Below are 14,432 nucleotides of genomic sequence, written 5' to 3'. Positions count from 1 at the left end.
ATTAGCTAGGAATTATATGGATTCCTAAACTAATAGTGCTGACAGCTGTGTGCAGAAAGGGTTATTTTAGTTCATCAGAATTTCTCCAAAGGGTTGACTTAGTCACACTCCTGCTGTATTTACCAGGTTTAAAATGTCTCCCTCTTAGAAGAAACTTAGAGTCCTCTATTTTGAGACTACTTAAAATCTCAGAAACAATTTTAATGTTTTAGGGAACTGCTTAAGGTATCCCAGACCTTTATTTGATATAGTCTTGATTTTTTTCTTATCTCCCTGTATTCAGGGCAGAAAAATAATTTTTTTTTTAATTTTTAATTTTTTTGTCTTTTTAGAGCGGCTCCTGTGGCATATGGAGTTTCCCAGGTTAGGGGTCAAATTAGAGCTGTAGCCACTGGCCTACCCCACAGCCACAGCAACACGGGATCCCAGCTGAGTCTGCGACCTACACCACAGCTGACGGCAATGCCAGATCCTTAACCCACTGAACAAGGCCAGGGATCGAACCTGTGTCCTCATGGATATTAGTCAGATTTGTTTCTGCTGAACCACCACAGGAACTCCAAAAAATAACTTTAAGTTGAGCAATTGTTTGGTGTAATTTCTGCTAATTTTCCATCTCATTTTTTAGTATAATTCTTGATTTTAAACTAAAATTTTGTTCTAATAAAGATAGTAAAAACACATCTATCTGTAAAATTGTAGGTTCTGCTGTTTATTTACAGATTGTAGTATTTAGGAAATTAATGGTCAGAGTTCAATAAATAAAACCAGAATCTTTCTTAAAACTAAGGAAAATAATAATTGTCCAGTATCTAATAATATTTCACCCTTAAAAAATCTTACGAACACCACTCACTTTTGTTTTTTCTTCCATTCTGTGTCTGTGAAGCTTCTCTACCTTGTTCTAAATCAGCAGTTTTCATGCAGCTGTTCCCTCATCAAGGTACTCTTTACTTTTGTCATCTTTGCACGAAATATTGCTTACCCTGCTCTCATCCTGGGCACATGGCATGAGACTTCATTCACCAGTCCCTGTGAGCACAGCCCTGCTCAGGCATCTGAAGAACTTGTAAGGCCGTTACTGTAAGGCCTGGATGCTTCCTGGCACTGCAGGGCCGTGTCTTGTCTTGGTGAGAGAACTGCTTATGCTCCCCCTGAGTACTGAAGAGGCAGTCTCGGCCCTGGAGTAACCTAGGCGGATAAATGAGACACTCCAGAGAGAGTTAATAGAGAAAGGAGGGTATGTGGTTTGGAGAAGAGTTTTTAGCTTAGGAAATATTTCTTTCTCCCAAATATAAAGATGTTCCCAGTGTTTCCTTAAAGATTAAAGCTGGCTGTCCAGTCTGTCACCCGTGTTTTAAAAAAGGAGGGATTCTCTTATAACTTAGCAGGATAAGGATTCAGCATTGTCACTACAGCAGCTCAGTTCACTGCTGTGGCATGAGTCCAAGCCCTGGCCTGGGAACTTACACGTGCCACAGGTACAGCCAAAAAAAAGAAGAAGAAGAAAAAATAAAAAGAATATTGTCCTTAGCTCAAAGAACTAAGAAGAAGAAACTGATATACTTTTGTCTAATTTATAAAAAAAATGCCTTTTCTTTCTCTTACCCTTCAGTAATTAGTATACAGAAAGATGAGACCTGTATAGCAAAAGAAGTGTTAGCAACTGACAAAGGCCCATTACAAATATTTTTTAAATTCTTGGTGTTTCCGTGTGGCCTAGCAGTTAAATATTTGGCATTGTCACTAACTGTGACTCAGGTTTGATCCCTGGCCAAGGATCGAACTCGAGCCACAGCAGCCACCCAAGCCGCTGCAGTGACATGAGATCCTTCACTTGCTGTGCCACAAGAAAACTCCAAAAATAATTATTACACGTGCTCTTTTGTATATCTTGCTCAACATAAAAATATTTCTAAATATATATTTAACAGATCTCCATCGATGAATGTACTATAACCTAAGAACAAACTATAGTTATCTTTTTTCTAAGAAAACTGTATATATTTTGTGCTAATTTATATTAGCTTCAGTAGTTTTACAAATTCTAGGGTAAAATTCCAGTCCTCTTGCATTTGTTCTAAAACTCCTTCACTTGGTCTTTCTAAACTTAAGCTGTTAGGAGCATCGTAATTTGCATAGTAGTTATCTATGTGTAAAAAGTCTTCACATGACTTACCTGATTTCTCTTTTCTTTTTTTTGGTCTTTTTGCCATTTCTTGGGTCACTCCTGCTGCATATGGAGGTTCCCAGGCTAGGGGTCTAATCGGAGCTGTAGGCGCCAGCCTACACCAGAGCCACAGCAACAGGGGATCCGAGCCGCGTCTGCGACCTACACCACAGCTCATGGCAATACCGGATCCTTAACCCACTGAGCAAGGCCAGGGATTGAACCCGCAATCTCATGGTTCCTAGTCGGATTCGTTAACCACTGAGCCACGACGGGAACTCCTGATTTTTCTAAAAATCCTTTGAAATAGGCAAATCTATGGGAGTTGTTTGTTTGGCTGTACCCTTGGCATGTAGAAGTTCCCAGGCCAGGGAGCAAACTCAGGCCACTGCGGTGACAATGCCAGATCCCCAACCCACTACGCCACAAGGGAATTCCACGTCTGCTGTTATTTAGTTGCCAGATGGAGAACTGAAACTGAATAAGTTCAGACCTGGGAGTCCCATTATGGCTCAGGGGGTTACAAACCCGACTAGTATCCATGAGGATGCAGGTTTGATCCCTGGCCTCAATCAGTGGGTTAAGGATCCAGCCGGTGTGGTATAGGCCGCAGGTGGCTCAGATCCTGCATTGCTGTGGCGGTGAGGTAGACTGGCAGCTGCAGCTCCAGTTTGACCCCTAGCCCTGGAACTTGCATGTGCCACAGGTGTGGCCCTAAAAAAGCAAAACAACAACAACAAAAAAATGTTACTGATCCAACCAGACCCAAACTTGGGTCTTTTTTGACATGCCTCATTGTATGTCTAACAGTTAAATGAGCCTTCTCATAGCTTTGCCTTCTCATAGATGCAAGAAGAGTTTTCTGACAACTTGGCCATATTATATATGTGATAAACTAAGCAATGCAGAGTCAGGGAAGTACTAGCACCCTGTGCAGGTGGTGGGAGATTTGGGGTATTATTAGCCTTTCATTTTTCTTGTGTTACTTCTCACAAATCACCTCATCCATTTTTCCTCAAGAACTAAAAGGGATTTAATTTTTCTACTTCACAAAAATACTAGGACATTTTTGGAGGACGTTTTGGTGTTTAAAACTATAGGTGCCTTTTTTCAGAGTTCCCATTGTAGCTCACTGGTTAACGAATCTGACTAGAAACCCTGAGGTTGAGGGTTCGATTCCTGGCCTCGCTCAGTGGATTAAGGATGCAGCGTTGCCATGAGCTGTGGTGTAGGTCGCAGACGTGGCTTGGATCCCCTGTTGCTGTGGCTCTGGTGTAGGCTGGCGCCTACAGCTCCGATTAGACCCCTAGTCTGGGAACCTCCATATGCTGCGGATTCGGTCCTAGAAAAAGACAAAATAAATAAATAAATAAATACAATTTAAAAAATAAAAATAGGTGCCTTTTTAAAAATTGAGTATTTTATTATTTGTCGGGTTGGAACTATATCCGTAGTTGTCACAATAAACTCTGATACCTGCCTTCAAGGAACTCATGTTCGAGCAGAAGAGATAGACATATAATGGATATGTTACAAGTTATTTATGTATGTTATTTAACTGTAGTGTAATCTATTAATTTTTCCCCACTTACTCAATTCACTGAATTTTGGCCAGTAACACTTTTTATTGAGGGTTTTTTCTTTATCTGGAACCACCACAATTCATTGAAGCACAGGGCTTACTAATACACTGCTGTAGAGAATTTCCAGCTTCTGCCTTGCATGTTTGCAATTGGCTGCATGTTTAAGCACAGCATATCTAAAGGAATTCACACTAGCAAATCAGAATCACAGAGGTTTTTACCTTTATTTCATTTGGGTGGTGACCTCTGGGTTTCTGTCACCTCATGGATATCTGCTTTTGTGCCCACTGAGCATCAGAAGGGAAAGCCAGTAAGCACTGGGGCATGAGAGAGACCAGCACGCAAAGCCTCCAAGGGGCCTTGATGAACAGGAGGGCTGTTCACTAATTTAAACACAGTGGCTGCTCACTAATTTCAAATACAGTATGTACCAAAGAGGATGAACCTTCTCCATTTGGGCCTTCTAGCTGATAATCTGAGAGTTTTTCTTATAGAATGTTGAGATCAAATCCTTCATCAGCTTCTAGAGAGTTTTCTAGATTTAATTCCAGAGGGTTAAAAAGAATAATGCTGCCAAAATTCCCAAAATTGAGAATTATGCTTAGAAACCAGGAAACTGAGATCATTGCGTTTTATACTAACTTGGCTTTTTCAAGGTGCTGTATTTTGGTATAAATATAATGGCTTTTAAAATTGATTTAAAAAAAACAACCCTCCAGTGTTTTTATGTCAGCTTCTCCTTTGATCCTTAAAACATCTTTGCTGTGAAATTGAACTTAGGGCTTACCATCATGCCACCTTTACTGTGTGTGACTTGTAGGGTTGGGTCACTAAGTAGGAAGAAATGCCCACACAAAAACAAAAAATGAATTGAAAATTGAATTTGAGGGTAAGAGTGGGACATCAACCTCTCATATAGCATTGAAGCTTTGGGTCAAAAGAGACAGTCAATAGGTCAGTGATAGTTTAAGACTTGTAATTAAAAAGAACACATGCTTGTTAGGAAAAAAAATGGAAAATTCAGAAAAGCAGAAGAAAAAAATCATCCATAATCCCAACACTCTAAGATAATCACTGTTTATTAGCGTTTTGGTGCATCTTCTCCTAATTTCTTTATGTAGCTGAGGTCATAGTATGTGCAAAACTTTATTGCTTGCTTTTATCATTAGCATTTAACAGGTGATAAATAATTATTTAGAGGTCTGAAGGTTATTTGCTTAACCTTAATGGAAGTTCTCAGGCTTGGGGTTGAATCAGAGCTGAAGCTTCTGGCCTACCGCATAGCCACAGCAACGTGGGATCCAAGCCTTGTCTATGACCCTACGCCACAGCTCACAGCAATGCCAGATCCTTAACCTGCAGGACTCAAACCTGCAACCTCATGATTACTAGTCAGATTTGTTTCCACTGCATCACAATGGGAACTCCTGATTTTAATTGAGTTAAACTGAACAGGCCGTTGTCCTCAGAGAAAAGTTTTGCCCCCTTAGAATATGATGACTGCTTCTTCCCCAGAGTGAGCCACAGTCCATCAGTGGCAAGGCTGCACCAAAGGTGGGCACACAAGAAGGAGCCCCAGAGTGGCAGATTGCTGCCAGAGAGCTACTGGCCCTCCAGGGATCATCCACGCTGTGTCCCTCCTGATGACCGTCTCCTGGTTGCTTCAAACCCTTATCTTTAACGGTCTAGCTTTGCCTGAATCTTGATTTTTCTATTAAGGAAATGGCCCCAGATGAGGAGCTTTTGGACTTGAAATTGTAGGCCATATGCAAATTTAAGGAAAGGGAAGGTCAAATACACTGACAAGTTGATGATAATTTCAGACGGAAGAAGCTACTAAAAATTGTGTTGACGATCCCATCATGGCTCAGCAGTAACAACACTGACTAGCATCCAGGGGGACAAGGGTTCAGTGCCCAGCATCACTCAGTGGGTTGAGGATCTGGCATTGCAGTGAGCTGTCGTGTAGGTCGCAGACCCAGCTCAGATCCTGCATTGCTGTGGCTGTGGTGTAGGCTGGCAGCTGCAGCTCCGATTCAACCCCTTGCTTGGGAACCTCCATATGCCACAGGTGCAGCCCTAAAAAGACAAAATAAATAAATAAAATGCAAACCAAAAAAACCTGTCTTTTTCAGTAAAAATATGACACCACCCCACTAGAAATCAGGGGTTGTATCCTTTTTGGCTCTGAATTATAGCCCTCATGTTTAAAAATGGAAGCATTCAGTTCAACCAGTATTTGTTGGAAAAGGCATCAAGTAGATCTTATAAAAGAAAACAAAAATGAATAGTAAATGATCTTTGCCCTTCTAGGTGCTTTTATTCTAGTAGAGAAAATATGAAATATATGCAAGTCGTGATAATATAGGTAAAATATAAATGTCATATAAAAGCAAAAGGGAGGGAGAAAGTTCTGGCAAGAGACAGAAATATGCATCTTGAAACAAGTAGAGATGAGAAAAGATATGGGTTGCATTTTATCTTACAGAGATAGGTAAGGCAGTTGAAAGAGCTGCATAAACTCACATCACAGAATTCAAGGCCCATTCAAGGGTTGATGAGCAATCTTCTTTCAATTTAAATAGCTCTGGAGAAGATGCAAGTTAACATGCCAAAAAGAGTAAAAACCATCCAGAATTCTGTTACCCAAAGAAGAGTTCTATGAACATGGTCGTTTATTTTCTTTCTGCCCATAGGGTTAGATTAGAACAGAGCTGAGATGCAGGTTCCCCATGCTTGGCTCCTGGGGAGCTGTTACTGACATTTCTAACTCTGCACTCACATTCCCAGCCCAGTGCCCTTTTCCATATGCCTGTGTTCCTTTGAAAAGTTCAAGACAGCAAACCTCCATGGAGCCTGTGTAAATCAGGCCATGTGCCTGTAGATGCTTCCTACTCTGAGTTGAATTCAAGGTAGAATCCAAACAGAGGGTTTGTGGCACCTAGAAGGAGGTTATCACGAATCCATTTCCTGTTCATGAACCAACAAAGAGATGCATGGGTCTATGTACATTTTCAAAAACATAAATACTTTTTTACTTGAAATACTACTTTTTGTCCAAAAATAGAAATTTTTCCATTCTCAAATTTACTGTTTAAAATTCAAATGGTACACATAAGAGTAAGTAAGGGTAAGTAAAAATTAAAATCACATCATCCAGAGAGAACTTAGTTTGGCAGATGTTTTCCCAGCCTTTCTTTCTGTATCAGTAAATATCAATCAGTACTTTACTTTTTTTTTTTTTTTTTTTTTTTTTGTCTTTTTGCTATTTCTTTGGGCCGCTCCCGCAGCATATGGAGGTTCCCAGGCTAGGGGTCGAATCGGAGCTGTAGTCCCCGGCCTACACCAGAGCCACAGCAACGCAGGATCCGAGCTGCGTCTGCAACCTACACCACAGCTCATGGCAACGCCGGATCGTTAACCCACTGAGCAAGGGCAGGGACCGAACCCGCAACCTCATGGTTCCTAGTCGGATTCGTTAACCACTGCGCCACGACGGGAACTCCTTTTTTTTTTTTTTTTTAGTACTTTACATTTTGATACAAATTGCTGAAATGCTTTTTGCTTTCCAATGGTAGTCATGCCAAAGGTGGGTATAATCAGTCGAAGTATGTTATTGAAGTGTAACAACAGCACACAGATCATAAATCGGCAACCTAATGAACTCTTAGGAAGTAAGCCTCCCTAAACACCCAGCACCCAGACCAAGAAACAGAACATTTCCGTTACCCAAGAACCTACCCACCCTCATGCCCCCCTTCAGTCCCTGCTTCCCCAGGATAAAAACCTGTCTTAAGTGTAATCTTTACGCATCTGATGGGCAAAAAATATTTCGCTTTTGCTTCTGGTTACTTTTATGAAGTTATTAATTAGATTATTTATAAAAATAACATTGTAGGGCCCAGTTTGGGGGGAGGTTGTTAACCTCCACCATGAGAAAAAGAAATGGCATCTCTTTAAGATGCTGAACAAAAAGACTTGCCAGAGTTGAAAAGAAGGTCAAAGCAATGATTCTGTGGTATGACCTTTGTGATACATTATTTTCTGAGTTCTTTTGGAATAGGCACTATGACTTAAAAAATAAAAAGCATCTGCCATTCTTTGAAATGACACATTATCATACCTTCTGCAACTACAGAGTGTATTCCGTGTATAGACGCCAGTAAGGCTATGTGGCTAGAAGCTGACCTCTGCTGGAAAACTCTGGTGTGCTTTGGAGGAAGGTGTTCTAGTCTTCCTTGGTGGCTGCTAGTCTTTTCATTAAGCTCAAGCCTGCCTGCCTCTAGCTTCTTCTTGCAATCTTTCTGCATTTTTTTTTTTCTTATGCTGTTTTTCTGCTCTGATAGCAAATTTTGCTTAACAAAGAATGAGGTTTTCTGTGTGACAAGATCTTCATAAACACTCTAGCAGTTGACTATTAAAATGAAATAATGCAAAAATAATACACCAGGTTGTATCTCGTCTACAAATCATGAGATTCAATCCTGGAACTTAATACCAGAGGATGGCGGGTAACAGGCTGCTCTGTGTCTCTCCAGGAATCGACAAGGAGAACGTTGAACTCTCTCCCACCACTGGGCACTGCAACAGTGGACGAACTCGCCATGGATCCGCAAGCCAAGTGCAGAAGCAAAGAAGTGCTGGCAGTTTCAAACGTACTAGCATTAAGAAGATCGTGTGAAGCTTTCTTTTCTTCCTTTTTCAAACAGACGTAACTGATACGGGCTCTTCACTAGTGACCCCTCACCACCGTGCTGTGATGCTGCACTTCATGTTTTACGATGAGCCCATCCAGTCTGCCATGTTGCCAGATGATCAACTCTTGGAAACATTGCCTAAATTTAATGCTGCTTTTTTCTTTTTTCCTTCTACTCTCGGTGTGTCTGGTTTAAGCAAGTGTTCAGAACAACTGCAAAGAAAGTGGGAGGTCAGGACACTTGAACTGAGAACATCCCAGTTGTAAGAGAGGATGGATTCTTGAATACTGCTACTACTGGCCAGCTATGAAAGCCATTTGCACAGAGCTCTGCCTTCTATGTTTTCCCCTTCTTCATCATACAAAGTAAAGTGTTAGTCTTATTTACACACTTTTCAAGGTAGAAGTTTATGGGAGAAATAATATTATAACCCCAGTATGTTTAATCTGACTTTTAGCTGTGGACTTTTTTTTACCTTACAAAACTGAAGAACCATAGAGGTCAAGCCTCAGTGACTTCACACCATAAAGCCACAGGCAAGGTACTTGGGCGGGGGGCGGGGGGGGGGGGAATTTAGTATTTTGTAGTGGGTTCTTAAGCACTACTAACACTTGAGTATTAGCAATAATTACAGGAAAATATGCGTAACCACATATATCTTAACATTACCAAATTAAAGAGATGAGTTCTGAGGCCTTATCCAAACTCAGTCATCCAAACTAGGTTATATTTTTCTCCAGTTGATTATCTTTTAATCTTTAAATATGCTAAAAGTTTTTTTCTTTTTGTAAGCCAGAACTATACTAAGTATAGTAATTATACATTTTCCCCTTACTCCTCTTTCCTGAATAATTCTGAGCAGGGTAATCAGTGAACAAAGTGTTGAATATTGTTCCTAGAAGGTAATTTTCGTAGATGGTTGCATTAGCTCCATAGCAAAATGGAATGGTACGTGACTATTTAGAGTAGCTGATGCTTTTATTTTGTTTAATAATTTTCCCGGAAACATAGAGTATGGTGTATATTATCAAAAATTTTTTGATAAGATGTATTTTAAATGTCTTGTAATCTTTCCTTTCCCCTCCAAAAAAATCAGGAATCTCTTTAGCAAAAACATTTGGGTTCTATAGGATAGAATTACATTTAATCACTGTGAAAAGACTGGTCGGCCTGCATTCGTATGACAATAGGGGACCTTAAGAGTTGCTGCTATCCTGGATGGTATGGATTATCATGGCATTGGAACTTCCATAGTAATGCAGATCCAGTTTCTTGGTGGTACCTGCAGTGTGCAAAATGATTTGACTTCAGTGACTATATTAGTATCTGGTGTTCCAATTAGGACTAAAGTATATTTATTACAAGAAGATATTACCCCTTTATTCCCGGGTTCCCTTTATACATGAAGATGAAATGGCTTGGGGAGGGAAAAAGAAACCTAGGGGAGGGGAAGTATCCTGAAGTGCTATCTCATGAGTGGATTTCAGTAAATTAAATTCCACAGCTAAATCAATAAATAATGGTACATTTAAATGTTCTGATTTTAATAATATAACACGTTTCACATTTATCCACACAGTAACCATGTAATATGTTAATGTAAATAAAATTGCTTTTGATATTCAGAAATAACAAGAATTTAATTTTTTTTAATTTGTTTACAGTCCTGGGAAAAGTAGGAACCATTTGCCAAAATAAAAGGAAAACACCTTAGTATTAGTAGTTATTTTGCCGTTAAATTGTTAGAAAATACTGAAGACAGGTGCAATTAACTAAACTTTTGTTTTTAGCCATTGTAGAGGCTGCATTAGAGTAGAATGTTTATAACAACAGAGCAGCTAAGATGATAAGGAAGTAAGACTAGTGCTGAGTTGAGAAATGGGTCATTAACACCCTGTGCCAAGGATGCCAAGCTGCCGGTGAGGCCTGCGTCCCCCCCCCGTAACCCAGTGCTTCTGGGTGGGTATCACAACTTCCCGGCTCCAATTTTGGTTCCATGTTTTTCCCTCTTTGTTGGTTGCTTTGGTGCAGTGACAGTGGGTATGTTATGCTGTTTTCCTTCTCTCATCAAAAGAGAGGAATTTCCAAAAGTTTATTGTTAAAAATATTGACCTTTCCATAAACAGGTTTTCCAAGGTATGCTATTTCTTAAATTTATTCATTATTTCCCTCTAGTATAATGAATGGGATGAATTCACTTGAAGTATCTCATGAAATGATGTATGTTGCACAAATAAAAATTGAACCTCTTTTGAACTGCAGAAATACTTTTGACCAGTACATCTTGGGAATTTGAAAATTAAGATTTACTTTGTCAGGAGTTCCTGTCATGGCTCAGTGGTAATGAACCCGACTTGTATCCATGAGGACATGGGTTCAATCCCTGGCTTCACTCAGTGGGCTGAGTATCTGGCGTTGCTGTGAGCTGTGGTGTAGGCTGGCAGCTGTAGCTCCGATTTGACCCCTATCCTGGGAACTTCCATATGCCACAGGTGTGGCCCTAAAAAGACAAAAAAAAGATTTACCTTGTTAAAAGAACTTCCAACTTTTTTGAAAAGTCGAGCTTTCCAAGTAACTAAAATGAACATAAGATAAATCTCCCACCAATGTGCTTCCCCTGAGAAAGGAAGCTCTCTTTTAGGCCTCGTGCCTATAACCTGCACAGGAAATTCTGAAGGTCAGAGCAGGTTGCCCATTTGGCATAGTCTGATGTAAATTCTATAAAGTAATTCGTTTTGGGTTTGTGAATGTTTCCCCTGACTTTTTAAAAAGGAGCACATTAATTTATCACGTCTCTTTGTCTCGCATGAGCTCCCTGTTGTGTCACCGCCCAGCCCCACGGGTGTGCCCTTGTTTGCCAGCCTTGAGACCCAGTTCTCCAGCTTTGGGGGAAGTGGCGAATGCTCTGTCCTTCATCCCCTGGACACCTGTTCCATACTGAGCGTCGGCTCTGTGTAGAGCCCGGGCTAGACGCTGAGGACACCACAGAGAATGGCCAGCTGCCACCCCCGTGAACCGATGTCCTGGGGAGACAGACTATAAGCGAGCCATCTTCCCCGCTGAGTGGGTTTTAGAGTGAATTTGGTTTTGGCTTTCTGTTTTTTGGTTTTGTTTTTACATCCCACCCCCGCCCCAGGCATAATGAGGCATGTCTTATTCGATGTTATGCAATGGACCTATACAAAAATTCACTCTTAGTGTCCGCCACAATTTTTTTTAATGCAGTATATTCACCTGTAAATAGTTTGTGTAAAATTTGACAGAAAAGTATATTTACTACACTGTAAATACATGTGATGATATATTGTATTATTTTGCTTTTTTGTAAAGCAGTTAGTTGCTGTACATGGATAACAAACAAAAATTTGATTATTCTCGTGTTAGTATTGTTAACTTCTTCCTGCGACTGCGTTCCATCATTTAAAGAAAATGCTGTGTATTGTGAACTTCCATTGTATATGATAACTTCCTCTCTTTTCCATTGGGGCCCAAACTTCGGCAGTTCCCTTGTCTGCAGTCTTGTTACTATTGTAAGCAGTTGTACGCCAGCAGGAGAATTACTGCCCAACAGACAAGACCCATCGTTGCAGGGGGAAACTGTAGACATCCATTTCAGATCACTGTTGCTCCCATCCCATTTTCCTCCCTGTGTATGTACTCCTCCCCCTTTTTTAAAGTAAAATGTAAATTCAACCTGCTGTAAGACGTGGGGAGTTATTTAATTTCTTCACATACATCAGCTCTGTTTTCTCGCTTCCGCCCATTCCTCCCTGATCTCCCTCTCTCTCAAGGATGTCTTGAGTTCTCCTCATTCCATCCTCCCCATCCCCCACCCCCGCCATGGGAAGGACCCTTCTACTTCCAGAATCTCTCTAAACTAAAAGTCAGATAATTTTGGTGAAATGTGTATGGTAGAACAAAGTTTTCCTTGAGCCTCTTAAGGTCTCTGGCTGGGTCTGAAGACTAAACCGCTAAAGATAGCTTAATAGGAGAAAGGCATACGCATGTACTTCATGTAAATTTCACATGACCCAGGAGCCTTCATAAAGAGATGAAGCCCCAAAGAAACAGTTCAACCTGAGCATTTCTCTCCTAGGTTTGATGACCAGTGGGCGTTCGTGTAGGAATATGACAGGCAGAGGCTATGAGGTAAGTGCAGTAAAAGGGGGACCTAGCAGGGCCTCTTGCAGTTCTCAGAGCCCCTCTGTCCTGTCTGCAGAGATAAGGGTGCTCCTTTCCTCCAGGGTCTGGGAGGGCACCTCTCAAGTGAAGGTGTTATGACCAGTTTCAGGAGAGGAGGACTGGGGGGGAGCTGTCAGAGAAACCTTCTTGCTGGTTCCATCTTCTCAGGCTCCTTCAAAGTGCCATGTTTTGAGATTGCATGTCCCCAACTGCACCGGATGCTTTTTAGGGTCTGCCAAACAGAGGTGGCTGTTCTCTGGGTCAGGCGAACGAGTTCTTTTAAAGTGAGCAGTAAGTCAGAAAGGCCAGGACACCCCAAGATGAACCCGAGGGCGTGTGTTAGGACCCCACAATTCTCTCCAGCTTCTCAGCTCTCCCCAACAGGTATGTATAAACACAGTCAAATGCTTTCCCGGCCCCGCTGCCGTGAGTTTTACGATTTTGTTTACCCCATTGTGTGGGCCACATCCAGATGGAGAAAGAATGCAGCCTAGACCCTGTGGGCCGGCCAGAGCTGATCCTTACGAGAGCAGCAGTGTCTGGTTTATTAGGCAGAGGGCTAGAAAGACTGTGAAGCAGGTAGCTGCAGGTCTGAGGCAAGCGCTGGTCTGTTGATGGGAAGACTGGGAAGGCAGAGGACCCTCATCTGGAGCCTGGCTAGCACTCTGGGCCCACATCTCCCAGGGAGGGTGTGCGCACTCTGGGAAGGGGGTCCTGGGAGGGAGGGAGAGTGTGTGTGTGTGTGTTTAAAGCTTGAAGTGAGTTTCCTGGGCACCCAGGCTTAAAGATCACTGGAGTAGAGATTTGAAAATTCAAGTAAAATTGACCCTAGAACAACAGAGTTTGATCTAAGACAGTCTCTATTTACAGTACTTATGGTCCATGGTTGGTTGAATTCAGGGACGAAGAAGAGCAGCAGAGGCAGAGGGGGCCAGCTATAAATTATACACCGCCTTGTTGGTTAAGTGTGCCGAAAATAGCTCTTTGCCCTCCATCCTAAGGCATCATAGTCAAAGTGGGAATGCTTTTGGGTAATGATGGTCTGGCTTACACCTCTGTGGTCTAGGGATTAGACCACGAGCTCCTTAAAAACGGATGATACCATCCACCGTTCATGGGCCCCTGCGCCCCATGTTTTGCCTGCAGTTTTGTTTTCTGGGTCAGTCTCAGGCTAGTCTAGCAGTTTTGAACTGTCTAGCCAGAAAAGTCAGTTGCCAAGGGCGGTTGGGAAGGGCTTGAAAGGTGCTGGAGGGATAGTAAAAACTTAACCTGCAGCGAAGAACTAGCATGGCGGTGTTCCTCTTTTTCCAGAAAGCCCCTGGTGGCCAGCCTCGGACACTCTCACCCCCAGTTCTCCCTTGGTTTCTATCCGTGAATCTTAGCCTGTGTGCTGCAGGTCAGAACAGCTTCCGGCACCGTGATATCTGAACTCTCTCGAGGGCAGTTGCCTTGAGTAATCCGCTTAGAAGCTCTGTGTTCATACTGAGTGACTTCCACTTCAGACCCTTTTAGCTGCTAATTTAAAAGAAACCCTTTTGCAATGTTGAGTATGTTTCTATAAGTATTGGGCCACACTACAGGAGCGTAGTCCCCATTGATGTGAATCTCACATTTTGTTCTTTTAAAAGTACTGGCTGGTCATAAGTAGAAATTTCATAATGTGGAATTATTTTAATAGATTTAGCTTTTTTAAGTAACTTCTGAAAATCCATTTATACCTTGTAGTAAATATGCACACACACACACAATCACACGTACGTTACACATGCATATGTATGCATATTTAAAGTTTACAAGGAA

General features: G+C 41.6%; 1 protein-coding gene across 22 annotated transcripts in view; it reads left to right on the top strand.

The window, feature by feature from the left end:
• NF1 (neurofibromin 1) overlaps positions 1–12,148 on the top strand; it is a 267,698-nt gene extending 255,550 nt beyond the window's left edge. For 15 of the 22 annotated variants that reach the window (XM_084985245.1, XM_084985240.1, XM_084985246.1 and 12 more), the window contains 2 exons: positions 890–943; positions 8,292–12,148. In XM_084985245.1, coding sequence (XP_084841371.1) covers positions 890–943; positions 8,292–8,434 — 197 coding nt within the window. In that variant the 3' untranslated portion in view covers positions 8,435–12,148. The remainder of the gene's footprint in view (positions 1–889; positions 944–8,291) is intronic. The other 7 variants (XM_084985250.1, XM_021067460.2, XM_084985251.1 and 4 more) reach the window with 1 other exon arrangement.
• The last annotated feature ends 2,284 nt before the right edge of the window (positions 12,149–14,432 follow it).

The sequence above is a fragment of the Sus scrofa genome, chromosome 12 (genome assembly GCF_054392235.1).
Source record: "Sus scrofa isolate SSC_HxYL_T2T_F1_AM1 chromosome 12, Sscrofa_HxYL_maternal_Yorkshire_Landrace_v2.0, whole genome shotgun sequence".
Classification (NCBI taxonomy): domain Eukaryota; kingdom Metazoa; phylum Chordata; class Mammalia; order Artiodactyla; family Suidae; genus Sus; species Sus scrofa.
Note: the sequence above shows the minus strand (reverse complement) of the source record. Positions and strands in the feature narration are given on the sequence as shown.